This window comes from Dipodomys spectabilis, unplaced genomic scaffold (genome assembly GCF_019054845.1).
Source record: "Dipodomys spectabilis isolate Male_0828 unplaced genomic scaffold, ASM1905484v1 ptg000095l, whole genome shotgun sequence".
In the NCBI taxonomy this organism is placed as follows: domain Eukaryota; kingdom Metazoa; phylum Chordata; class Mammalia; order Rodentia; family Heteromyidae; genus Dipodomys; species Dipodomys spectabilis.
The window spans coordinates 39,817,346-39,845,007 of NW_024870772.1; the positions used below are offsets into that span (position 1 = coordinate 39,817,346).

At 36.0% G+C, this 27,662-nt stretch overlaps 1 protein-coding gene across 8 annotated transcripts in view; it reads right to left on the reverse strand.

Moving 5' to 3' along the window:
• The window catches only part of Trpc4 (transient receptor potential cation channel subfamily C member 4), a 158,056-nt gene that overhangs the window by 2,704 nt on the left and 127,690 nt on the right, over window positions 1-27,662 (reverse strand). For 4 of the 8 annotated variants that reach the window (XM_042685608.1, XM_042685607.1, XM_042685605.1 and 1 more), the window contains 5 exons: window positions 23,278-23,591; window positions 16,708-16,903; window positions 12,383-12,577; window positions 542-583; window positions 333-422 (listed from right to left, as the gene is read on the reverse strand). In XM_042685608.1, the coding sequence (XP_042541542.1) occupies window positions 333-422; window positions 542-583; window positions 12,383-12,577; window positions 16,708-16,903; window positions 23,278-23,591 (837 nt within the window). Of the gene's footprint in view, window positions 1-332; window positions 423-541; window positions 584-12,367; window positions 12,578-16,707; window positions 16,904-23,277; window positions 23,592-27,662 lie in introns of all 8 variants that reach the window. The other 4 variants (XM_042685609.1, XM_042685606.1, XM_042685610.1 and 1 more) reach the window with 3 other exon arrangements.

Consider the following 27,662-nt stretch of genomic DNA (forward strand, 5'->3'; position numbering starts at 1 on the left):
AAAGAGCCCAGTGTCGGTGGCTCATACCTGTAATCCTAGCTACTCATGAAGCTGAGATCTGAGGGTTATAATTCAAAGCCAGACTAGGCAAAAAAAAAATGTCCACAAGACATTTCAATTAACCACCAAAAAAGCTACAAGTGGAGATGTGGTTGGAGATCGGTAGAATGCTGGTCTTGAGGAAGAAAAGCTAAGGGAGAGTGTTCAGGTCCTGAGTTCATGAAAGAAGGCACAGAAGCCAGCTTGTTCCCATGGCTGAGTTGACGGCTCTGCTTCTCAGCATGCTGTGGCTGGTTCCTTACTCTCACTAGGATAAATACTGAAGGGGTTACCTTAAAGTTCTCTTCTGTCAGCCCTTCTTCTGTTTTAGCATCTCTAATCATGGCAGCAACATATCTCTTCACCAGGTTCCTCATCACTTCCTGAGGCATTTTAAAACAAAAGTATTTTTTAATTCAGTGCATAAATAAGATTTCTCTGGTGAGTCAGATTTGCTTTCATTCTAATGTAAATTGCAAGATCCAATACCACGATAACTTACTTGATATTGGTGATGTCTTCTCAAATTATCAGCAGCTCGCCTCTGAAAAAGAAAAAGACATTTCCTTTTTCAGTTATTAAATTGTCTATAACCATTGTAGAAAATAATTCACTTTTTAAAGCATGAAGAATGTTTTAATTCTCCTTTTTTTCTAGGTTGAGAATTTTAATAGACAATGGGCTATAGCTATGGACAAAGTTCCACATAAGTCAGAAAAAAGAGCAAATGAAAAACAATAAAGCATTAATGTATAATGTTTGGACATTTAGCCTGTAGAATCTAACAGTGGTAGAAATTGGATTCTAATACTATGTGATAAACACAATGGATTAGCTTGTCATCTCTGATGTTCATTTCAAATACTAGAAATAATGTTGGCATAGAGATAGACAATATCAAATTAAAAAGTTTAACATTCATGGCCACAAAGCAAGGCTAAGAAGTTATTTATGACAAGTAATACATAATCAGCAATCTTAAAAGTGGTGAGCTCCCAATAATAATTTCAATCAAATGTTCACTGAGAGGAATGCTTATTTTACTTAGTTGACTCTATTTGATAGGGTAAATTAAACAGCTGTGCAGACATAGTGTTAACTATGTCTAATTATTAAAAAAATGTGAGTCTGAGAAATGTTGAAGAGAATAAAATGTTTTGGGGGAAGAAATGAGCTAGTACAGAATGGTGATTTTGTAGTAGAGAATGGAGAAAGAATTTGTTGAGTGACTGAAAAAAATTCTATTGTCAATAGTTAAATAACACATGACTCTAAAATTTTATAATTTCTAAAATTTATAATTTTCCTTAAGGAAATATTGGTCAAAACAATAAAAAATAGAAATATACCTATAATAAAGAAATTAATTTGGTAACCAAAATGGATAACAAATATATCTTGGCTCTAAAAGGCTTTGGGTCTTGATTCTTACTAAATACTTACTTGTAGACTAATAAAATAGAATTTTGAAAACAAAAGCAATGTTTAAAAAAAAACTTTTTTTTTTTCTCTCCAGAGACATGGGAGAAAAATACTACTTTTATAGACATTAGGAAGGGATGTTGTTTCATGATTTAATAGTGACCTGTAAGTACAAATGATAAACTATCAGTTTTTTAGTGGTATTATTTTCAGCAACAGTTACCTCTGTATGAAAAGTCCCAACATGATTTATTAAAAAACTTAGGAAACCTCAAACTTCATACAAAACTAAAATATTGTGGAAAGAGTATATAAAATGAGAATTTTTTTGACTGTGCCACCAGATGGGGGTGCTGACTCTTGTTTGAGACAGAGCTCAGCTGAAATCCAAGACTATGAGAACTTATGGGAAGAAACAGGCTCTTCAGATTTCTCTGCAGGTACTTAACGTGGACAATAAAACCAAAGTAATTTCTACATGAATTTCTTCTGATACGAAAAATATGACAGAGAAGTAAAAGACAAACATTATACCCAGACATGATAAATTGAACCAGAGGCTAAAAATTCACACAGTGAGGCCAAAGGAGGATATTCTTAGGAGAGGATCACAAAGGCTCAATAGTTATGTGTATACTGTATATCATATAAAATGATGTTTATCAAAATGAACTCCAAAAAAGGGAAACGAGTTTTTTTTTCTTTCTGCTTTTCTCCTTTGTCACTGCTTTAGATTTCTGTACCTTTGGTCTTGTATGTAAGTTTATCTGTTTGGGGGAGGGTAAGGGAAACACAGAAACGGTGGAACAAAGTGTGAATAAATGCAGCAGTGATACTAGGCACAATGTTGCAAATGAACTATACAACTAGTTGGGAGAGGGGTTGGGTGGGAGGAAAAAATCTAGGAGAAAATAAGAGAAGAGATAACATTGTTCAAAGAGAAATGTACTCATTACCTGACTTAAGTACCTGTAATCCTTCTGTAGGGTTTTAAAATCAAAACAACATTGAGATACCACCTCATCCCAGTTAGGATGGCTATAATCAAGAACTCTAAAAGCAACAGATGCTGGAGAGGATGTGGACAGAAGGGAACCTTACTGCATTGTTAGTGGGAGTGTAAACTTGTTCAACCCCTTTGGAAAGCAGTATGGAGGGTCCTCAAAAGACTCCACATTGAGCTCTCCTATGACCCAGCAATCCCACTTTTGGGCATTTACCCAAATGATCACAAACAATACCACACTAAAGCTACCAGCACGACTATGTTTATTGCAGCATTATTTACCATACCTAAGATATTGAACCAACCCAGATGCCTCTCAGTAGATGAATGGATCAAGAAAATGTGGTATATATACACAAAGGAATTCTATGCCTCCATCAGAAAGAATGACATTGCCCCAATTGTTAGGAAATGGAAAGGCTTGGAAAAAATTATATTAAGTGAAGTAAGCCAGGCCCAAAGAAACATGGTTTCCCTTATTTGCAATAACTAGTATATGTCTGAGTCAAGCAGAAAAGGTCAGATAAGTTGATGTTAGGGGAATGAACCCCAAGATAAATATTCAAAAATTTTTTTGTTTTTTTTTCATGCAATTGTTTCTATCATATTAATAAGATGATTTCTATGTTGCTTTGTATGTCCCTTCCCCACAGTATAACCCATACTTTCACTGTATTTAATGTTGGTATAATTTGTGGAGGGGAAGGGCAAAAAACAAATCATTTAACTAGGGATACAGGTGGACCCATTGCAACAATGAGATGTACAATGAGATGTCAAAAAAGGAACTTAACAACTTTGGTGGGTGGTGGGGGGAGGATCAGGTGGGAGGAGGGGAGGAGTATGGGAAGGGATGGGAAGGGGAAACAAGGAGGAGGCAACAATGCTTGATAAGAAATATACTCGTTATCTTGCCCATGTAATTGTTACTCCTCTGTACGGTATTCTCACAATAAAAATAAAATAAAATAAATATTAAAAATAAATAAATAAATTAAAAAATACAGAAAATATACCACAGAGAGGATATGGGCTCCCATGATTTAAATAGAGGAAATAATCAATGACAGTATTTGCACCAGACATGGTTTTTCATTTCACGTGAGGAAACTAAGACTACAAACAGCAACAAATGCTTGCAGGAATGTGGGAGAAAAAGCAACCCTAGTACATTGTTGGTGGCAATGTAAACTAGTAAAACTACCATGGAAGCTACATTTGGGTCCAATGACACCATAGTTGGGCATTTACAAAAAGATTACATGTCAAGGTTCAATAAAGACACTTGCATTTCTATGTTCATTGCTGCATTATTTACCATAGCCAAGTTATGAAAACAGCAAAGATGCTCTACAACCAACTAATTGATCAGAAGATGTGAGATTTCTATCTTTGTATATGTCTATATCTTTAATCTCATATATCTCTTATCTATATCTATATACACACATACACACACAAACTGACTAAAATATTGGAGTCCTCCTCTGTAGGACGACTCCAAAGGGGTAATCCCTTTGAACCACTTGCTTACAACTTAACAAATGAATATCAGAAAACGGATATTTTGATGGGTCGGGGGGGGGGGTGTCTGCTGAATGCAGTGATGAAAGATGAGAGAATAGAGCCATAATATTTAATGTGCATATGTGAAAATGGAAACAGATAATGTGGAAGGTCAGGGTAGGATTGGGATGGATAGAAAGGAGAATGGTGAAAATGCATCAAAATGCATTTTAGTTAGGTTTTGACATGTGGAATTGAAACCCCTTTGTACATCTACTTAAAGATAATTAACATATATTTAAAAAACAGGACTTTGATAGGTGCTCTGGAGATTGGGATATGCTGGGGCTATCAGGTGAGAGACCACATTATGGAGACTTCCAGTGGTACAGTTAGAATGTTCTCTGCTGTTAGGAATTCATGGGTTGGTTGGTATTGGGAAGTTAGTGTGGATTCTTATGTGAAACTTTAGCTGACACCATGAATTTGGTGGATTCAAGACATTTGGGTCTTTGCTAGTCAACAGACACAGTGATAAAAGCTTAACTTCTGTGCTAATCATCTAGCAGTAACATTAGTTAGGAAAGATAGGTCATGACTTTTCTAGTTCCTGGCAGCCACACTTACTGCTTCACATTCTCTGACTTGTGACTGCATCTCCAGTCTTTGTGTCCATTCTCATGTGATACCCTCCTGTGTCTCCATATCTTTCACATGGCCATCTTTCTTACACTGACCTGGTTGCAGGATGACTTGCTTAACTTCACTAATTCCATCTGCAATGATTGCTTTTCAAATAAGGACATGAGGTATTTAAGATAAAGAATTCTACCTACTTAGGGGCAGGAAGGATACAATTTAGTCTATAACATATACACCCTTTGCAATAAGCATAGTGATTTTTTTTGCCATTTAGTAACATCCTCAAATACTAGAATTACCAAACTACCATCAATGATACTTGGGATATTGGTAACCTTTTTGATGAGTAAAGATCAGCTGACTTTCAAAGAGTTTTATTACCTAAGGGAAGACAGCATAATTATCACTGGGAACACCAGGAACAGCAAAGTTGATCACTTGTGTTCATAAAAAACATAGAGTAAGAGTCATTTCATTGCCTAAGTGGCTAAAGAGTAATTAATTTTCTTTCAAGACATTGCAATGCTAAGACTTTAATTTGGTCTATATTTCAAGAAGAATTAGAATAGTTGTCATTTGTATGTGTAAGATAGGAAAAAAAATCCTATCAAGGAATTTTTCTTTTCTTTTTTTCCTTTCTTACTAGAAGAAACAGTTCTTTCTCTTTTTTTTTTTTCATTTCTCTTGCTGTACAGATTTAACAAAACCAAAATGCCTTTAATAAACACAAAGACATTTCAGGAGGGAGGAGCCTGAAGCTTCATGGGAGGTCACTAACTTCCACTCTTCCAAGAATATCAACCATTTTCCTATGACACAAACCATCAACCATCCTCTTAATAACGAGGGTAGGGTTACCTAGTTTATAACTAGGTATGTTACACATTTTATTTTCTTTAGCAGTGTATGTAGGAATAGTATCTGGGAAGAGGTACACCTTAAGTTGATACTTTTCTTTGTGTGTTACATGAGAATTCTCTATACTGTGTGGGGAATATCCCTGGGCAGGTTGGCTTGGAAGAGAAGCGTTGAGGTCATGCCTGTGTGCCAGAGGTTGCAGGTTCCTCCTGATTTGTTAGGGTAGGAGAATGACATTTTGATCAGGGAACCATAGTAAAGGAATAGAAACCTTCCTGGCTACAAGGAAACTTGGTTTCAATGGAAGTGTCAGGTTGTTTTAGAGCGTTTGAACTAGGAAGGAGGACTCCAGGGAATCAGCTGTGACATTTTCCGCTTTTCAGCTCCAATGCTCTGCAGGTCTACTGTGTGGAATGTCAGGCTCTGCACATAGCTAGTTCCCTGCAGTCCATTTTCAGTGTCATTTTCTCTCATTTCCATTCTGATTTTTTATTTTTATTTTTTGGTCTGTGTCACGGTTTTCAGCCCATGAATTATGCCTTTTAGTTTTTGCTCTACTCAATGAATCCCTTAAAGCATGTAGCCTGCTGTGCTCTCCTTTGAAAAAGTCAAAAGGCACAGGGCCATTTCAGGATGAGATCCCTTTTCTGAAGGTTGCAATTTGACTCTGTTTCAGATGGATAGACGATAATATTGTTCTTTGCGGACATACTTTCTCCACCAAATACAGCATGAATCTACATAAACAGTAAATAAAAACAAGTGATGCAAAATGCCTGAATATCATATTATCATACCAAATATTCAGGGCTTTATTCGTTACTCCTAAAATACCAAGAATAGAAAACTTTATCTATCTATCTATCTATCTATCTATCTATCTATCTATCTATCTATCTATCTATCTATCTATCTCTGTCTGTCTGTCTGTCTTTCTATCTGTCTGTCTTTCCATCCGTCCATCTGTCTATCATCTATCAATTGATGATTAATCATTTCTATCTCATTTCTATCTCTAGCTCTCTATCATCTCTTATCTCTATCTTTTATTATCTATATTTCTCTGTCATCTCTGTGTCTATCTCTCTATATAAATATATGTCATATTATCACTAAAAATAAAGTATGTAGTTAGCATTCCAACTTTTCTGATGATAAGTAATAGAAGTGCATTCACTATGTGATTTCTTGCCTTGAATTAGGTAACTTATTAAGCACCTGTCCTCTAGAGCTGAAGCATGCTTATTACCTGAGCTACTGCTGCTCTATTTTCTCTATACTATATATTCAATCAAAAGCTAAAACTGAGGAAACAACTTAAATCTAAGGAAATTATAAAAACAATTTTCTTATGATTTTGTCAAAGTACCTTATTCATTGGTTTAAGATATTGACTTATTGCCTTAAGCAAAAAGTGCCTTTGTCATTAAAAATGTCTCCTGCTAATTAAACGTATTGAAGAAGTAATGTACTGACATCTCTATATGTTAATAAAGTTGGTCTAGGTCTTTTGATAAACAATCACAAAAGGTTGTATTTTAGCTTGAATCTGAGATAGCTGCTGAGTGCTGGTGACTCATGTCTGTAATCCTGGCTAATTGGGAGGATGAGATATGAGGATGATTCAAAGCCATTGTAGGCAGGAAAGTTCCCACAAGACTCTTATATTCAATTAACCACCAAAAACAAAGCTGGAAGTGGAAATGTGGCTCAAGAAGAGCTCAAGAATAGGGCACAGGGCCCTGAGTTCAAGCCTGAAGATAGGCGTGTATGCATGGACACACATACACACATACACACACACACACACACACACACACACACACACACGTGATTTAAACTCTAGCATTTCTTCAATAGAAATTTCCAACTAAAACTTCAAGCTGAGAATGAGATTTGGATGATTCTCACAGGCTGTAACATTTGAGAAGCAATGCTTTAATGCCAAGAGGACATTAAGGAAGAAAACTGACAAGAAGTAATATCAAAGACCTTAAGTTAGAGCATGGTTCTTGTTTTATTATTGTACTCTCCCCAGCTACTGCTCTGAGGGGATTTTCTTAATCAGGCTATCTCTCAATAATTGGTTTTCTTCCTATCATAAATATTTTGCTCAAATAAGCACCTCTGCTCCATTTACACTTTCCTGAATAAAGCAGTCAAGTGAACAATTAATTAACCTGAAACTCAAAGATCACTATTACAAGAAGTACCAGAAAAATATTAAAAAAAACAAACTTAATGAGATTTTTAGAGCTGATTGTATCAGTAGCATCAGGAAGCCACAAATAGCAAGGGAAGATCTACACACTATCTGAGTTCCCAGATAGTGTGGCATGCAGCAACCCCAATGAGCTCTAGTTTCAGAATTTTCCATGGAACATGCATAGGATGACTGGCAATGGGACATTTATGCAGCTGCTGGGTGTTAAGATTTAGTAAGAGGACCAGTGTGGAGAGACTTGAGGGACTGCCTCAAAGAATATTATCACAGTTTCCAGCAGAACTTCAACAGAGTTGCACACGTTGTGAAAGCACAGTGCCAGCCAGTCTGTTAAACCAGGGCTTTGCAATACAGCAACCTAACAGGCAGCTTGAAAAACATTAAAGGACACATATATAACATGGAAGGCCAAGTCATATAGCTATCAGATTTTTCAGTGAGACAGAAGAGGGTGATAGAGATACACCCGAGCCAGAAAAAGAGAGGCCTTGCATTGTCCCCAAGGGACGTGGAGAAATCCTCTAAGTAAAACAAAGTTCTCATCCCAAGAAAATGATAGAACTAAATGATAATCAGGGTTCCCTTTGGAATGCAATACTATAGTCTACCAACTTTGGGGTTGTTACTCAAGGCTGGTGCTCTACCACTTGAGCTGTACCTCCACATTTTGGTGATTAATTAGAGATCAGAGTCTCACAGACTTTTCTGCCTGGACTGAGTTTGAAGTGTGATCCTCATATATCAGGAGCCCCCAGTACACAGGTCACCTTTTGATTAATCAGTATGTGTCTATAACTTTATCTTTACAGATCTATCTCTATCTAACCACCAACAAAGCTCATCGTACTGAAATGGATTCACAGTAAAATCGATTGCTTTTCAGCATTATTTTGCTTCTTGAACTCCTCTTTAAGTGTTTCCACCATCTTAATTTACTTTTCATTTACCTAATCCTTTTACAAGCAAGAGCTTCTTCACAAATAATACATATTATTTATTTGCCTAAAACAAATGAATGTATAGAACTCAAGTATGGGTACATAAATCAAACTATCATGCCCTCTTTCTTGAAATGTAGTCCAGAGAGAGAGTAAAGTTAGACATTCTTGAATTTTATGAGATATGAAGATTACCCAAGGTCCTCTTCTGGAGGGAAAAAAGGCAAAACTGAGGATAGAAAGAGGGTGAACCAGGGAGACATGGCTCAGTATTTATTTAATTTGGCATGAATTGCAAAAGAATCAAAACATCTACTGACAAAGGTTAGGAAATGTACATGGCAAAAAAAAAGAAGAAAGGAATGGTTTGCAATCAATTATCTCTGAATTTAACTTGTGTTGCATCGGCTGGGAGCAGAAGATTCAAATTTAGAAGCAGAGACATCAAAAGAAATCTGTATTTTGAGAACAGTAATAGTAGAAAAGACAGCTTTTGACTTACATCATTTCCTGTTTCCCTCTGAAAAATAGAAATCACTCCTTTAGTAGAAACTCTGCTTGTGTCCATGGCCAAAGCGTGAGAAGACGCAGAGTCTCTGAGAAAACTCAGAGAACCTGATCTTAACTGATCTCAAGAGCTAAGCAGGAAGGCATCTGGTTAGTATCTGACTGGGAAATAGCCTAACTGAACTTCAAGCTTCTCATTGCCTCTATGAGATGATATTTCCTTATTTCCAGCTACCAGTCAACAATGGGAGGGTTAAGAAAGTCTTGAAATGGTTCTTCATTCTTTTTATTGGCAGCCCAGAGGAATATCTTTACATTTTAGAGGAAGGCATGTTATTTTCTACCGTTTCATGGTAAATTAAGACCCAAGATGCCTCTTGTTGTTAACTAAAATTAAAATATAAAAGATAATTTTTCTGACCAGTTGGCTTTACGTTTTTAAAATTAAAATTCACCAGTAAAAGACTCACAAAAAGAGTAATAAGATAAATGTCACAGATACTTTTCAGTGATTGATTTAAAATTTACTATGCACTGACAAATAGTATCAAGGATACTTGTATTTTGGAAAGGATACTTTGTATTTGGAAGGGAATGAGCAGGAGTTTGGAATCCTGAAACCTTCTTGTCCTCACTTAAAAATAATATCCATTCTTTTCTATATTGTTTTTGAAGTATTTTTGCATGCAGCTATATTAAAATGTTAAATATATGACAGTGTGACTGATAATACTGTTTCTTGCTCTTGTATGCCTCACATTACAATCTATGCCCTCAGGATAGAAACCATTCTTTTACACCTCCTTCAATTCCCAAATTCCAGGTCAGTTACTGGCATCTAAAATTTGTGCAATAATTACCAACTAGGCTAGTCAATGCATTTACTCTATAACAACTTCTTAAATATATATTTTTATTGTAAAGATACTGTACAGAGGGGTTACAGTAATATGAGAAAGGTAATGAGTACATTTCCTATTGAGCATTGTTACCCCCTCTTTTGTTTTTCCCCTACCATCCCTTCTCTCCCCACTTTCCCAACTTCTCCCTCTTCCCGAAGTTCTATAATGACTTTTTAAAATAATATTAATGGAACATATTCTGACAAATCAAACATCTGGCAGTAAAATAATTTCATTCCTTTCCAAGGCCAGCAATAAAGAACATAAATCAATATGAAACTTGCATGATAAGACACCATTGGAACTCAGTTTTTATTTTGACAATCAGATATGTTCCGAAACCTCACTCTCTCAAGTCCAGGGGCAGTAACTCATAGAAAAGAATGTAGTTGCTTCTCCTAAGCACCTCACAATTTTCAGTCCTTGCTTATTTTTTTTCTTTAGAATTTGACTGATAGAATCTTTGCCATGTTCTAGTAGGACAGTTAGAGTTTATCACAATGCTTGGATCTAGATGAATTAAAAAGTTGAAAAAGATCACTTAGAGGTTGATGAAAAGTCATCAATTATGTTAAATAAAATAAGATTTTGGGTATTTATCAGATACTTGATATGACTTGGTAATTCTAATAGTGAAGCATTTTAAGTTACTTCCAAAGCAATTACTCATAGAAAGTCAAAATGACTAATGAATGTCCATGTATTAGTTCCAAAAATATTTTACAAGAATATAACTCTTTTGTACATGTATGTAAAAATAATTTAACAATTAAAAAACCCACAAAAAGTAATGTAGAAAATTAGGAAACCAAGTGAGAAAAGAATATATAATGATTTGTTTCACATCAGTGGTTTGGCTGAAACAAACATTTAACTGCATATGTTTTTGAGAAATGAACTCTTGAACTCTTGGTTTTCAATATGCAAACTTCCTAAAGTCTTTCCATTTCTTTTTTTTTGTCGGTTGTGGGGCTTGAACTCTGGGCCTGAGTGCTGTCCCTCAGCTCTTCAGCTCAAGGCTAGTGCTCTACCAGTTGAGCTACAGCGCCACTTCCAGTTTTCTGGTGGTTTATTGGAGATAAGAGTTTCACGGACTTTCCTGCCTGGGCTTTGAACAGTGATCCTCAGATCTCAGCCTCCTGAGTAGCTAGGATTATAGGTGTGAACCACCAGCACCCAGCAGTCTTTCCATTTTTTTAAACAATATATTTGTTGTAATGAGGAGTAAAAATTCATTGTTTATATATACCACATTTGTCCATTGAGGGACATTTGGGCTGATTACCATATATTGACTATAGTGAATAATACTGCAGTGAACATGGCTGTGCTGGTGGCTTTGTTGCATGGTAGCTAGAACCTAGTACCTATAAATCTGTAAGTAAACACATTGGGTGGTATGTAAGTGGTTACAAATGAATTAATAGAAGTATAACAGACTGTATGGAGAGCTCAAATAGTATAATTTTTTAGAAAGTCTAGGTCAATGCCCAACAAAACACCAGGGAATGGGTACATGCACGAGGGGTCATAGGGCCAAGGGGAAAAGGGAAGGCAAATAAAAGGAAGAAGGGAGGAAAATGCAGTCAAGAATCTATTGTATACCATACAATTAAGAAAAGTAAGGGAAGAAGAGGGGTGAGACTGTTGCAGGGTGTGATACTGATCAAGATGCACTATCTACATAAACTTCTTTGTTAAATGGTACCTCCTTAGAGATAATTAAAAATTTGAAAAAGTTTCCAAAGGAAATATTATCTTCCAGAATATCAAAAGCATGTCTTTGAGCACTCTTGATATAAGGCATAGTAAATGTAATACATTTAACATTGGACATATTCTGAAGTCACAACGGACAGTTGGCATAGTATTTTGAACTTATCATATGGATTCAGTCTTTTTATTGATAATTTGTCAGGTATGATGTACGCTGTGCAAGACCCTCTGGAAGGTACCAGGGATAAGAAATAACTGAAATAGATGTCCTCCTCTCAAGGAACAGACATAAATTAGCCATGCCAGGAACAGACTTAAATTAGCCATGCCACAAATAAAAGAGCTAGAAATCACAGTATCAAGAAAGAGTGTGAGTTTCCCAGTCCTGTTCAACTAGCTCCTCTTGAAGAAGCTATGGTGCCCTTCTTACAAGAAACAGCTTTGAGAACAAGCCAACCTACTTTGGCAGTGCCTCTGACATGGCATAGATAACACTAAATGCTCATGTCGTGTTATCAGGAAAAACAAAAAAGCCAAAGACTCAACATTATTCAATAAAGAACATAACCATAGCCAAACACATGGTTAAAAAGGGACTTACACAGACATGCTGTGTTCTTACCCCTATTGTTCCAAAACTTTCTGGCTTTCTTCTCATCTTTTTCTTGCACAGGTGTGTCCATATCCATTTGACCAGGTACCACAGGGATTTAGGGCTTGGAATGACATTAAAAGGCGTAGGCAGAGTACCTCCTTCTTCAAAGTAGCTCATCCACAGCTTTGTTCGTGCAAATTTCCATTCTATATCTGCATGGTCCTGAACAGAAATAACATGACAACAATTGAAAGGTATCTTCATTACCCAGGGGAAGAAAAACTTCAGAGTGAGCCTGAACCTGACTAGGAGTCGGGAATATTAATTAAACTACTTAAGAATTAAATTGCTTACTAAAAACCCTATAGATAACACCTAGGGCAAGTCATCTAAATGTTTCAGATGATGACTTACCCTTACCCTGTCAGGGTTCACCACTCCTTACTCATTTTTCCTTCTTCAGTGATACAGATATATAAACAAATCTTGTGTTAAAGAGACTTCCGTGGTCAGTTATGACTCAAAGATGAACTTGAATAGCTAACATTGTAAACTCACATAGCTCTGTTTCATTAGTTCTGGTCAGAAATGGATCTTTGTGTTATTCAAAGCTTCATCTTTGTTTGTTTGTTTGTTTTTGTTGGTTGTGGGGGTCTGAACTCTGGGCCTGGGCACTGTCCCTCAGCTCTTCAGCTCAAGGCGCTCTACCACTTGTGAGCCACATTGCTACTTCCTGCTCTAAGCTTCATCTTTTAAAGATGCTCATAGCTTAGCTTTTGTGCAACTCTTGCTGGATATATACCTTGTGAATCATTCTTTCTTTGTTTCTGGGGCTTGAACATAAGTCCTGGACATTGTCCCTAAGCTTTTTTTTTTTTTTTTCTCAAGGTTAGCACTCTACCACTTTGAGACACAGCTCTACTTCGATTTTTGTACTGGTTAACTCGAGATGAGTCTAACAGACTTTCCTGCCCTGGCTGGCATTGAACCCTGATCCTTAGATCTCAGCTTCCTAAGTAGCTAGCATTATAGGTGTGAGCCACCAGCACCCAGCTGGTGAATCATTCCTGCCCACTTTCAACCAATAGTCGGAAAGGCACAGAGAAGTGTAGAATAGAGCTCCTCTATCATGGCATTGAAGCTTGGTATCATAAGCTTAGACAAATTTGCCTAGATGAGAGTCTGATTTCCCATAAGCCAGAGGCTATGCCCCTCATCTCTCTGATTTATTAACCTACTGGGGGATTTGGTTCATTTCTAGCAATGAAATGGAAGGCAAGGAAGTCTCTTCTTAAATTGGCTATATATCTTATTTAAACAGAAAATCTGGGAGGAAATCAATGGCAGAAAATAAGCATTTTAAGAATTCAAAGCAGCTCACTGTAACCAATTAATCACATAAATGAGAACTCAGCTTTTAGACTATGCTACTACTACTACTGCTGTGTGTTATTGAGTGCATGTGGTGTATCTAGAGTATGCATGGACATAGGTGTATATATGGAATTCACTACACAAAGCAAAGAGTTTTGTTCTAGGTACTGGGCAGCTGTGCTGTGCGAAGAGTCAAGGAACTGCATGCTCACCTGGTGGTAGACAGAATTACAGCAGCCTTAGCTTCCTTCACTTTCCCTTTTTGTGTTATATTCCTTTCTGTGCTCCTTTCTTTCTAAACATACTTAGATGCTATGCTTGACTATGCAACTTGAGAAGCACAGAAAACTATGCAACTCATGACTAGTAATAGAACTGTATTTTGTTTGCTTTAGCCATGGAAAAAGGGAGTTAGAAGAACTGGCTCAAGAGAATAAAAAGTCAGACACTTAGATAACTTGTTGGTCTTCTGATTTCCAGGGAACCACAAAGTAAGGGTTCTTCTGAACCAATAAAAGAACACACGGAGTTCAGGAGAACCCTAACTTTGTGATTCTCTGATCATATCAATTATAATATCTTCTCTCCTTTCATCCTGAGTTGAGGTTTTCCCTTCTGTACTTTTATAGTCAATTTTTCTCTTGTGAATATTGAAACTATTTTTTTTTAATTTTTCTATCACTACCACACATTTCATTATCATTGGGAACAGAACCTTTCAAAGTTCTTTCAATGCCTAAAAATCAAGTTATATATGGTAGGGACACAATAAATATTTGGTCCATAGAAAATGTGTGGATGAGAATGATTGAATTATGGCTTGCATGATTTCTTCTGTCTTACAATGATTAATTTTCCTCTTGTTAATGATTTATTCCATGGCTCTGAGTTGAGTCCAGGCAGGACAACAAGAGAAAGTCCTGATAATAGGTTTTGCTCTTCTGGATAGGTGAAAGCTAAATGCATGACCTGCCTCTGCCCAATGAGGCTTTATGCATGGGATGCTGGGAGGTTCGACCATTCTAGGTTCTTCATGCCTCACTTGGTTTATAGCATGTGCACTAAACAACAACAAAGCGGATTGATGGATGATTTTCTTCTCAGAGGTAAAGTTATTAAAGAAAAACATGCAGAACATAAAAGCAACCAGAGAATATTACACTCCTCTTTCTCAAGTAAGATCGTTCCTTGAAGTTAGGATACTTAACATTTTTATACAATCCAAATAACTTGTAACTTCTCTGTAACTACCTTGGTAGAGTCTTTCTAATTTGGTATTGTTCTCAATGTGGAAAGTACAATTTACGTTTTGTAAATCTATTGACGAGAAGGACACAGCACTTCTGAAACAAATATAGAGAGGCTTTGTATAAAATTTTCAGGTTGCAAAATGCTTAAATGGAGCTCGCTCTGTCTCTCTCTCTCATACACACACTCTCTTGATACAAATTCAGCTACTCGTTGAATATTCAGTGAGTTAGTCCTAAATTCTAGGACTTCAGTTTAGTCATAGGAACTGTTATGCACTGTACATCCTTTAGTCTGTGAAACACTAAATATAAATAATATATTCCAATGTTTTACGACAGGTGTCTTATAAGAAAAATTTTCTTCCATAAAGAGGGTTTAAGTAAAATTCCAAGTGCTGCTTGACAAAAGAAATTGACAGAGAGTTAACCAATGTTACACTATAATTATGGTTAAATATAGAAAAATAGGCGACATATAATTCTGTCTATAACATGCTTCTTGTCTAACATATAAAAGGAAATTTGAGAAATATGTATTATACTAGTGCTAGTGAGTTTTATGCATTAATTTAACTCAGATTAGTTTTAAATTTTTTATTAGTTGTTCTATGATTTTAAATTAGGGGGTTCTATTTGTTAGGCTGGTGCTCTACCACTTGAGCCTTTACCCAAGTCCTTTTAGCTTAGGTCATTTTTCATATCACATTTTGAATTTTTTTATGCCTGGGACCAATGCTCTTGTGTATACTTTCCCCTAGCTGCGATTACAGATGTGAATTATCATACCCACTTTGTATTGTTGAGATGGGGTCTTGCTAACATTTTGCACAGGCTGGTCTCACACAGTAACTTTTCCAGTCACAAACTCCTGAGTAGCTGAGGCTTTAGGCATGCCACCTTCCTGGTCCATAACCTTTATGTTTTTATGATAGTGATGAGTTATAGGCATAGGTAACCAGCATGTGAATTCAATTTGTCTCATTTCTTGCAGTACTTCTAGTTTCTACAACAGTGTTTTACATTCCAGAGTTTCAAATAAAAATATTGCAGTATTTTATTCTAGAGACTTCGAGATCACTGCTCTATTGCTTTTCTTCTTTTTTAATATATATTTTTTATTGTAAAGATACTGTATAGAGGGGTTACAGTTACATGAGTAAGGTAATGAGTCCATTTCCTATCGAGCATTGTTACCTCTTCCTTTGTTTTTCCCCTACCACTGCTTTTCTCTCCACCTCCCCACCTTCTCCTCCCCTCCTCAAGTTGTAAAGATAATTTTCAACATAGTGTCTTGTCTATTGCTTAAGATTTAAGAAAGTGAAAGTCCTGTAGCCCTCTCTCTTGCCAGATTTTTCTCAGTACTTCCTTTTTATTTTACAGACTTGGTTCCTCACTGTCAAGGTTAAAGGTCAAATGCATAGAGACAATGCATAATTCATTGGGCCCTGCAGAGATAAATGCTGAACCTAAGTTGTGCCTAGCTTATTCTTGCTATAACCAATTACTCCCTGGCAAGATGTTTCTTTTCTCATCAGGTGTAGCTTGACAAAACTAGATCAATATAGTCATCGATGGTATAATACTGCTGGAAAACATCATACAATCACTTAAAGGATAATTCTGATCTGTAACATAAAGGTTCCATTGTAGACTTAATTTTCTGTGATAAAATATAGCTAATCATAATACATTCTAAAAGGAGCATTGAATTTTAAAAAATCAACTTACAGCAATTAGTTGGTAAGAATTGTTCATCATTGCTATTAACATATTGAGTAGGACAACCAGAGAGATGACATTGTATGTCCCAAACATGGTGGCGCCCACAAACTCAGTGAATTCATGCTGTGCTTTGACATTGGTCACATATAAATTGATGAGCCCAAATACTGACCAAAAGAGAGATTGCAGTGTCTCAAATAACCTGGAATAAAGAAAAAGTGGCAGCAATGGCTCTATTAAACACTTATTTGATGAAATGTAGCAACAGAATATGATACTAATAAATATATTTGTGTATATTTGCATATATATCAAAAGCAAAATAAGATTTTAGGACAATTATCAAATTAAACTTAAAAACAATTAAATGAAACAATTGAAAGCAAACTATCAAGAAAATCATAATTAACTTTTCTAGATGAGCTTAATTTTCCCAAGAGCTTTAATGCTACATGTAGTTTTCTTAAGGAGAAGGGGTAGAAAAAGTACTTATTAATATCTGTTTTTTGCATAGTCACTGTGTTAAGACTGGTTTTTGCCTTTCTCAAGTGATTGGGGAAAACAAAAGAGGAAGAAGAATATTTTGAAATCTTAATATTATATAATATTCACATCTTAATAGCCACAGATAAAATGTTATAAATCACAATGGCTCACCATTATGTATTAATAATAATAATAATATAGGATTATGGCTTATTTTGTGCCAGCTACAATCACAACATAAATAGTTGCATCAGAGAAATGCCTGGAATTTTTATTTACTACTTGTTTCTTTCCAGAAGGTTTGTTGATTCTTGTCCTAAGTGCCTGAGGAGTAGTAAATAAATGATATATCCTAAAGTTGAGGCTTTGCAAAACACTGGCTCTTATACTTGGTTCTGCTTTTGGTGGTAGGAGAATTCAAAATGAAATTGCTGTTATAAACTTTTATGTTTACAATTAAAACCGAATATAGTACTTCCTATAAGATAGCAAAACAATCTCAGAATGCTTATAGTAAAATTTTATTTTCATTTAATTTCAAGAAACATTTTACTCATTTCAGCTAGTGAATGGACTCTGGTGACTTTATTGAAAGTCATACTATGAAACGTAGAATCATCAAAAGAGGATCCATATCCAAGTAGAGATTTGTCTGTTTCAAGGAGACCGAGATAATACATTAACATTATGTAATAGAAAATGGCAGTTTTAATGCTCTTTGAAAATGATTAATATATTATTTACATTAAAAAAAAAGCAAAGACCTTCTTACAGTTGGCATGGTGAGTAAGGAGATGAGATTTTGGTCTAGGGAGATTAGCAGTAGATTCGAATCGAATTGTCGAGCCCAATGAATCACAATTCTTAATGGCTCCCACCTATGTGTCTTAATTCATGTATACACCTTCATGGAGTGGCAATCCTTACATAAGTCTCCAGAACTACTCACCTGTGCCTCAACAGACAAGGTCAGCCATGGGAAAGTGACTCAAGAAAGTAAAATAAAAGACATGGCCTGTGACTAACTAAAATAAAAATGGTAAGATTATATTTCCACAAAGGTTTTACTTCGAAATACCAAGATAATGAAGAAGTGGCCTAAAGAGATGAGATGACAGGGTTTATGATGTAGAGTCAGCACCTTTGGAATGAAGAGATGACAAGGGTTTGCAACAACGCACACTAAGAGACAGAGAACAGTAGATGCTTGGCCAGGCAATACGTAAACACAAAGGTGTAGATGAATTATCACGAGTACATGCAGAGTAGAAATGTCCACTCCTAGTCCTTCTCAAGGACTCCACTCTTTGGATCTGCCCTCCCTTGCTAACATTTACCCTTACTGGTAGGATCAAATGAACATAATTCTCTTCATGATACTTAAACCAAAATGTCTTTACTTACATTTCTAGCTCATATGAACCAGAAATTCTGACTAGATACATCAAAATTAGTGTATAAGATTCTATCCCAAATTTAGTGGTTTGTTCTTTTATAACTAATTAATTAAATTAATTGTGTGTGTGTGTGCGTGTGTTTGTATGTGTTCTGTTACAGGGTCTTGAACTCAGGGCCTGAGTACTGTCCTTTAGCTTTTTTTTCTCAATACTGGTACTCTACCACTTGAACCACAGCTCTACTCTGCTTTTTTGGTGGTTAATTGGACATAAGAGCTTCATGGACTTTTCTACATAGGATGGTTTTGAACTGGGTCTTTGGATTTCAGCATCTTGAGTAGCTATGTCTGCAAGGCATATACTACAGGTGCCCAGCATGATCTGATATTTCAAATTGAAAAAATGATTCTAGGAAATACAGTTTAATTTTTATTTTTGGAGCCATTCAGTGATATAAAATTTATTTTAAAAATAAAGATGCTGTTCTTATCAACTTCAGTCAGAATGAAGGATGCTTAAACCCAGATGTCAAATTCTAATAATCTCAGAGAAGGCCAAATCTCATTCACTAACCCCAAATCTACTAAAATAGATTCTTGGAAAATTTCTCAGTAGAAAATAACTTTGGTCAATATAATGAGTTCTATATTTTTAATAACTTGTGGGCATTCTTTGGATTCAATAGGAAATAGTTTTGTCCTTTCTTTCCAAATAGTGGGCATTACTGTAAACACACACACACACATACACACATACACACATACACACACACACACACACACACACACGCACACACATACACACACACACACCAATTTGACTCCTTTTCTCCTGAGAGGAATAGCAGTTTAGAAAAAGTTACAAGTTACATAGCACACATTATATAATAAGTTACATAAAATATTAACAAATAAATTCCATAACAGTGGCTTTTTCACTTGTTCTAAACAGTGATACAGAAAAAACTTGTTATATTTGAAGAGTACTTATTTCTCCTGTCTAATTTTTTATCAGTAAATCTTCTGTAAAACATTTATAGATGTTTTTAAATGTTGAATTTAAAAAAGAGAAATTCAAAATCAAAGACATTTGGTGATTAATTGTGGATTTTTATTCTCCTTTTTTCCCTTCTTTCAGTGGAATGAAACAGTGGTGAAATTTATTGAATATTTTCACCTAACCAAAGTATTTTCCTAGATATTGATATCTCTAAACGAATTACTCTTTCATTAGATGAGTATTTTTAAGAAAAAAAATCAACCTAGTTTAACATTTCAAAGCTATTGCTACCAGAAATATTTGCATCATTAGTGAACCTTCAAATCTATTGAGACCATAAATTTAACACTCTTTAATGTTGCTAATATTTCCCTCCCTTTGTGGAAATTTCCCAAGATAATGTTATACCTTAATTAAGTGGCAATTGGCACAAAATCTAGGTTGAAGCCAAAATGAAGACTGTTGAGACTCAATTTCCCCAAAGATGACATTTTATATACTGTCCTTTGAAGATATTTCCCAACTATTACTTTTAAAAAATTAGCTTCTCCCCTTTAAAAATATGTAGCAAATAAAAGAAACAGAACACATAAGAAGCGAGTGGATTTCTCAGTTGAAGATTTCCTTTGCCTGGTGAGACTAAAATGATGAGCAAGCATAAATGAATACAAGGCCCATTTTGTATTTTACAACCCCCAAGTGTAATATTAGAAGAAATAAAGCATGACTCTAATTAGCCAGTCCCAAACATTAGGAATTCACCTCCAATAAACATAAATGTGTTTTGCTTAATCCTGGGACAATACTTGTCACACACCTTCACTCATCTCGTGTTTGGAAAGTCTCTTACCAGGATCTGTGTAGCTTGATAATCACAGCAACTAAATATTTGGTGTTTTTAAGAGGTATGAAGTTCTTCCAGTGTTAATTAGAACACACCGTGGAAGCATGAATACGGTGGGAGGAAGTGTCCATTGGCTGGCAGGAAAATACAGAGAAACGTACAAGACAGGAGACATTGACCACAGTCTAGCCTAGGACAGAGTTTATAGCCAGGCAGATCAGGAAAGGCTTCTTTGCAAAGGTATATTTAGGAAAGTATTTGGAGCAAAAAATACAAATCTAGCCAAGTGGAAGGGAAACACATGGACATTTCTAGGGTGAAAGAAAATGGCATAATGGAAATCTATCTATATCTATATCTATATATCTATATATATATATGTATATATATGCAACTTGGTAATGTAGAATAGAGAAACATCTGGAAATTGAGAAAAATGAAACTGGAAAAAGAACATGAGAAGCAACACAGTTTTAGGTGTTGTGTGGGGTGCTTTCTGGAAGGTTAAGCATGGAATCTGAAGCAGAAGGCAACAGTCATTTCTGGGTGGTCTTGACAAGTAATGTGCGTTAGGATTTTCAGTATGAAGTAAAAAAGGTTACATGAAAGATGGGGCGTGTTCTCTGATGGTCCTCCATCCAAGAACTGAGAGACAGACAATATCCAGCAGACAATATCCAGGAGAGTTGTTAGATTCCTAGTTTTCATTTGGGAAGAGGGAAGTTTGTGGGATTTGACCATGGGAAATCCTAAGCTAATTGCTCTGGGCAATTAAATAACAAGGAAATGATCACCATTGAAAGGTGAGTTCAAGCATCAACAATGAGAAATCATTCACGGTGATAATGAACAAATGAAGCTACCATAGAAAGATCCATTACATTCCCTTGGCCTCAGGTCGGAGGAGAGAAGTAAGAGAATGACAAGATTGAGTGAACTATGGGAATGAAGAAGTGCTGTGTAAGAATAGAAAGATAAAGAGTCTGAGAACAAGGATAGACAGGGGAAACTGGGATGGTTTGGGGCTTTCTTTGATTCATGGTTTATTATCAAATATATTTCTGAAATGAGTTGAACTAGTTAAAGGCTGAGATTAAAATTTCATGTGCAAATCCACAGATGTTGGTTAATTAAAATGGAGTTTTAAATATCAGAATTGAGATAAAACAGATGTGAGATTAAATCAACAAAAGCAATTTAGCTGTAGGTGATTAACCTGAGAACATTGATTTCCTCTCAGTTGAGAAATTACTGAAAAGCTGTTGTCTCTTATAGTACATGCAATTCTGTGATAACCATGAATACTAGGCTTTTAAAGTCATCTACAAATTAACATGTATTCAGATGGGATTATAGTGTATGGGAAAATCACCTAGCTTCTCAATCTGCTCAATAGTCTCTATTTATCATGTTAGGAAAGAAAAGTGCTCAGATGGGGGGGGGGTACACTCTTTCAGAGCTTTGGAGAATTAAACGTGGTGCTCTTGAAGTCAGCAAGTCGGATATTGGTGGCTTACACCTGTAACCCTAGCTACTCAAGAAGCTTAGATCTGAGGATTGAGGGTTGAAGCCAGCCTTGGCAGGAAAGTCTGCAAGACTCTTATCTCCAATTAACGAACAAAAAGCCCGACATGGAGCTGTAACTCAAATGGTAGAGTGCCAACCTTTAGGTAAAAGTTATAAGGGACAGCACCTGGGCCCTAAATTCAAGCTCCAAAACTGGTACACACAGAAAAAATAATAATAGAGGGTAATTTTGGATATGGCAACTGCTTATTCCAGTTTAAGAGCACAGAGAATTTTGCAAGCATAATGATAACAATGTTTAGATTAATCTTGAGTTCCTATCTATATAGTTTATTTTATTTTATTTTTGATGATACTGGGTTTAAACTTGCAACGCTAGGCAAGCATTCCACCACTTTTTCCATGGGCCTCACCTTATATTTTTAGATAGGGTATCATGGTTTGCCTGGGTTGTCCTTGACCCATGTTCATGTCCCTCATGTAGCTGGTATTATAAGCACAAGTCACTATACCTGGCCAATAGATGTTTAGAAAATAAGAGAGAGAGATAGGAAACAAGAGATGTGAAGGGAATCCAGTATCTGGAAAACACATGAAGAAATATGGAGAAGTTAAAAAAATATTGGGTTTTTCTAACATGTTTGGTTTTATACATATTCTATCTTTAAATGTATTAGTAAGCTGTTAAATATTTCATAGATTTTCTTTTATGTTCCACAATTCTAAAGAGTATACATAGACCTTATGAAGTAATTAAAAAGAAAAGGTGATTTAATAAAGATTAAATGTAGCAGATAATTGTGTGTGTGTATGTGTGTGTGTGTGTGTGTGTGTGTGTGTGTGTAAGAGAGAGGGAACAGAGAGAGGAAAAGGAAGGGAAAGAGAAAGAGGAGCATGCTAAGGCTTGAAATCAAGGCCTCATGCTATTGCTTGGCTTTTCTGTTCAAGACTAGTATCTTGCTACTTGAGCTGCACCTTCACCTCTGACTTTTTGCTGGTTAATTGGAAATAAGAGTGTGATGGATTTTTCTATTTGTTTGGTTTAGAACCAAATCCTCAGATCTCAGCCTTCTGAGTTGTTAGTGTTATAGGTGAGGCCACTGCCATTTGTGCCTGCCTATAGCAGGTTGTTTTTCTTATGTCAGACTGACTCATTTTTTATTCAAAGCCATGTTGATTTTGTTCTGTGATTTATTTATGATTTCAATTTCCATTTCCTTTGCACTCATTTGTCAAGGATTTTCTTTTCTTTTTTTTATGTTCACAATAGAGTATACTCTAAACTTGGCCCAAGATTACCATCAGAAATGTCTTCCAACTTACGTGGAAAATGCATTATTCTGTTTTTCACACCGTATGCCTTTGCAGCTTAAGCCCTTCGTTTCTTCATAATAAAAGTACAATTGATTCAAGCCATTTGCAAATGCTAGCAACACAAGGCAGTAGATGAAGAGGAACTTCAAAATGTCCAGAAGCATTCTTCCCAGAGATATTTGTAGAGGTCCCAGGTGAGAATTTGCCGTGAACAGTGAGATCAGACGTAGGGAACTGAAGATATTTGCAATAGCAAATAAAGCCTCAGCCACTAGAGTAGGGTGCCACATGTCCCATGACTCTCGTGGATTAAGAGCACTGTACTGGAGAAAACAGAAACAGAAGCAAAGTAAGACAGACACATGCTAACGATTATTTCAAGTTTTAACCCCATAGTTTCTAATGGTCAACCCAGTACAATGACCTTTCCACCTCGAAACTGATTTTCTCTGAAACAGTGACAGCAGCATGAGTCTACAAAAAAGAAAGTTTGTTAATTCATAACTCATAGTTTTGTTTTTTCTTTTAATCAAACATGGGCTTTGAGTTTTGTACGTGTTATTTGTGGTTCTTAGTGGGTTTGTTCAAGTTGTCTTTGAGAATTTTCCAGTAGAACTGCAAAAAAATAAAAATAAAACGAAAGAAAAAAGGAAGAGGAAAAATTATGGATGGGAAGTTGTCTCCTTGAGGAGTTAAAAGCGTGGCATTCCAAAAGAGAAGTAAGACTTGAAAAAAAATAATCGATAACTTTATTTATGGTTGACACCTTTGCCAATTCTAAAAGAATACAACTATGAGTAGAAATTGTCCTTTGCTACCATTGAAATAGCAATGTTCAATGTTCAATGGAGACAGAAACAGGAGATCACTTGGAAATTCTATTGGTGGTCACTAAAATTATACTACGCTATTTTGAATCATATTTTCTGTATAGTTACTATACAGAAAATTCTGAACTTCCTAGAAATCTTTAATGAAATAAGATATGTGATTTGAAGAAAAATGTATTTATTGCTTTAATGTTTTGCAAGTAAGTGTGTGTGTGTGTGTGTGTGTGTGTTTGTGTGTGTGTGTGTGTGTGTGTGTGTGTGTGTGTGTGTGCCTGTTCTGGGGCTTGAACTCAGGGTCTGGGGTTGTCCCTGAGATTTTCTTTGCTCAAGGCTAAAGTTCTACCACTTAAGCCATATCTCCACTTCTGACATTTTGGTGGTTAATTGGAGATAAGAATCTAATAAACTTTTCCACATGAATCACAGTCTTCCTGAATAGCAAAGATTATAGCAATGACACACTGGTGCTCAGTATGACCAACAATGATTTTTTTTGGGGGGGTCTGGTCGTGGGGCCTGAACTCTGGGCCTGGACGCTGTCCCTCAGCTCTTCAGCTCAAGGCTAGTGCTCTACCACTTGAGCTACTTCCGGCTTTTTTCTTTTTGCTTATGTGGTGCTGAGGAATTGAACCCAGGGCCTCTGGCATGCAAGGCAAGCGCTCTACCACTGAGCCACCTTCCCAGCCCCCCAACAATGATTTTTAAAGCCAGACAATTAATTGAAATGTTGCCTTGATATTGAACCATATATAAAGTGCAATAAATTTATCTTTTTGTTATTGTGATTATTTGTATTATTCTTAAAAATTAGTAAAAATATACACTTCTTATATTACATGCCAGGTGCTGTTGGCTCATGCTTATAATTTTATCTACTTAGAGGCTGAGTTCTGAGGACTGTAGTTCAAAGACAGTCCAGGTAGGAAAGTCTGTGAGCCTCTACCTCCAGATAACCAGCAAAAATCTAGTTGTAGAGAAGTGACTCAAATGGTAGAACACTGGCCTTGAGCAAAATGCTCAGGAATAGCACCTAGTCCCTGAGTTCAAGCTCCAGGATAGGCATGCATACATGCAAAAATTATTGTAACATAAAATCCTGGGATTAAACCTGAACAAGAATTGAATAATAAATTAAATTCTCTTTTACATGCACATCATCAAAACTGCAAGAAAAAAGAACTTCTGTTTCTATAAGACTCCTATTGGAATACTGGCACTAACACAGAAGATCTTTATATATTTTCATCAATTAATAGAACTATTTTAGACATTAGTTAATTAATAGAACCTGTATTTCCCTCCCTGGTGAGAAACAATAGTTCCAGCTCCTGGTATTATTCAATGCTCAGACTTATGCTTGAGTGACATTGTAGAAGAATCAAATTTGAATTATTTTCTGTTTTTAAACTCTGATAAATATTCCCAAACATTTCTAGGCATAGCTTCAGCTTATGATGGCTAATGGCCCAAAATGCAGAAAAACGAAAACAGGTAACATATAACAACAACAACAATAATAATAGGTACTTGGAACTAAGCTCAGGGCTTCATATTTGCAAGCAGTCTAATATTTGAGTCATGTTCCAGCCCTTTGGGTTTCAGTTTTTCAGATAAGGCCTCATCTTTTTGCCCAAACCAGACTTTTACTAGGATCCTCTTACTTTTTCCTCCCCAGAAGCTGGGATCACAGCTATTCACCACTAGACCATACCCTAACAAGATATTTATCGTATTCATTAGAAAAAGTATCACAGTATGAGAGTTCAGAGCATCAGATACCAACTAGTTTTTTTAACCTATTTCCACTTTATATGCCATGTTTCCACTTAATTAAGCACCAATTTTTACTCCAGACATCTTTCCATTTAAACATCAAGATCATGGTTTTCTTTTGCTGCTTCTTTTTTGAAAGACACACATTTAAGTATGTCTGCATATTGATGGCTAATTCTATTTCTTATTTTTATCTTTCTTAAAGCTTGGGACTGCATCTCAAAATTTCCAAAGTACCAAATACAAAGCATTCTGTAGGATGCAGCAATGTTCTCTGAACTTCTTATAATACATCCCGTAGTGTAGCATGAATAACATTTTTTCTCCATCAGTTATTCTTAGGCTAGAGATACAGAGATACCTGGATACTTTGCCATGCTTTGACTTTCCCACCAGTTTACCACAGTCAGATATTGTTTCTTCCATTCTCACACTATGACTGTGTCCAGCTTTAAATCCAACATAATATATACAGAACACTTCTCTGTGAATTCTCTCACGAGAACTCAGAATCAGAAGAGGAAATTTCATGAGACACTAAGTTCTGTCCAGGTATAATTCTCTATCTTGGATTCAATCTATTACTTCTGTTTTTGATTTTTTTTCTGGGAAGCAATGTTACATAATATGTTCATGTTTTGCATAGTTAAGGTTTTCTGAAGGAAAACAAAACAAAGAAAACAACTGCTGGTTATCTTGGATAAAGTAAGATAGAGACTCCTTGAGAGACTTAGAAACATCTCCCCTGGAACCATCTGTGTACATTCTCAGGATAATAAACCTAAGAACTTTGTCTCCACAAAGAGAATATATTTACTTGAAAAAGTTAAGAAAGGTGAAGGAAGGGGTAGGGTGAGAAGGGAGGGTAAGAACATTGAAAGGGGTGACATTGAGCAAGAAGCACTGTATTCATAAGCTGCATTGTTGAATGGCGACCCCTTTGTACAACCACTTAAAGATAATAAAATATTTTTAAAAGAGACTTTAGAAACATAAAAGGTTAAGGCCTTTCTCTTTCTCCAAGGGAAAGATGGGCAGCTGGCTCAGCTGTGTCACATAAATTCTGAGATTTGTCATTTTTTATTTTGTTCCCCACAGTACAAACCCTTGCATGTACAAAATGCATCTGGGTCTCATCAAGTTTCCCAGTGGGGAATTGGGGCATAGGGAACCGATGCTAAAATTGCAAAGTAAGTAAATAATTTTGTCCATTCTCTGATCCAGAAACCTCATTTCCTGTCAGAGATAAATGGAGATGTAAACACCAAGTACTTATTTCTTGATTTCATTCCTTTTAGCTTTGTTTTAAAAATTTCCTCCTGTCATTCATACTCAAACTTTTAAATATAGTCATTGTTTTCTAAGGCAACTAAAAAAACTCTTCCTCTCCTCTCCTTCTTCTTCTTCATCTCCTTCTTTCTCATCTCCCTCTTCCTTTCCTTCCTCCTTGTCTTCCTTCTCTTCCTCACCTTCCTCCTTTTCCTCCTCTTCTTCCTCTTTCCCAACCTTTTTTTTCTGGTCCTGGGGCTTGAACTCAGGACCTAGACACTGTCCTCCTTTTAAACCGTGATCTGTGGGTTTGAACTCAATGCTTTGAGCTTGCTGCGCAGGCACCGTATCTTGGATATTTTAGTTCTTTTTCAGATAGGGTGTCACACTTTTGGTCATCTTAAATCTGTCTCTTGCCACAATTTCTACCTTGTGTGACATAAAATCTTACAACTATTGCTCAGTCTGGCCTCAGATCACAATTCTTTTATTGCCACCTCTCAAATAGCTGGGATAATAGGT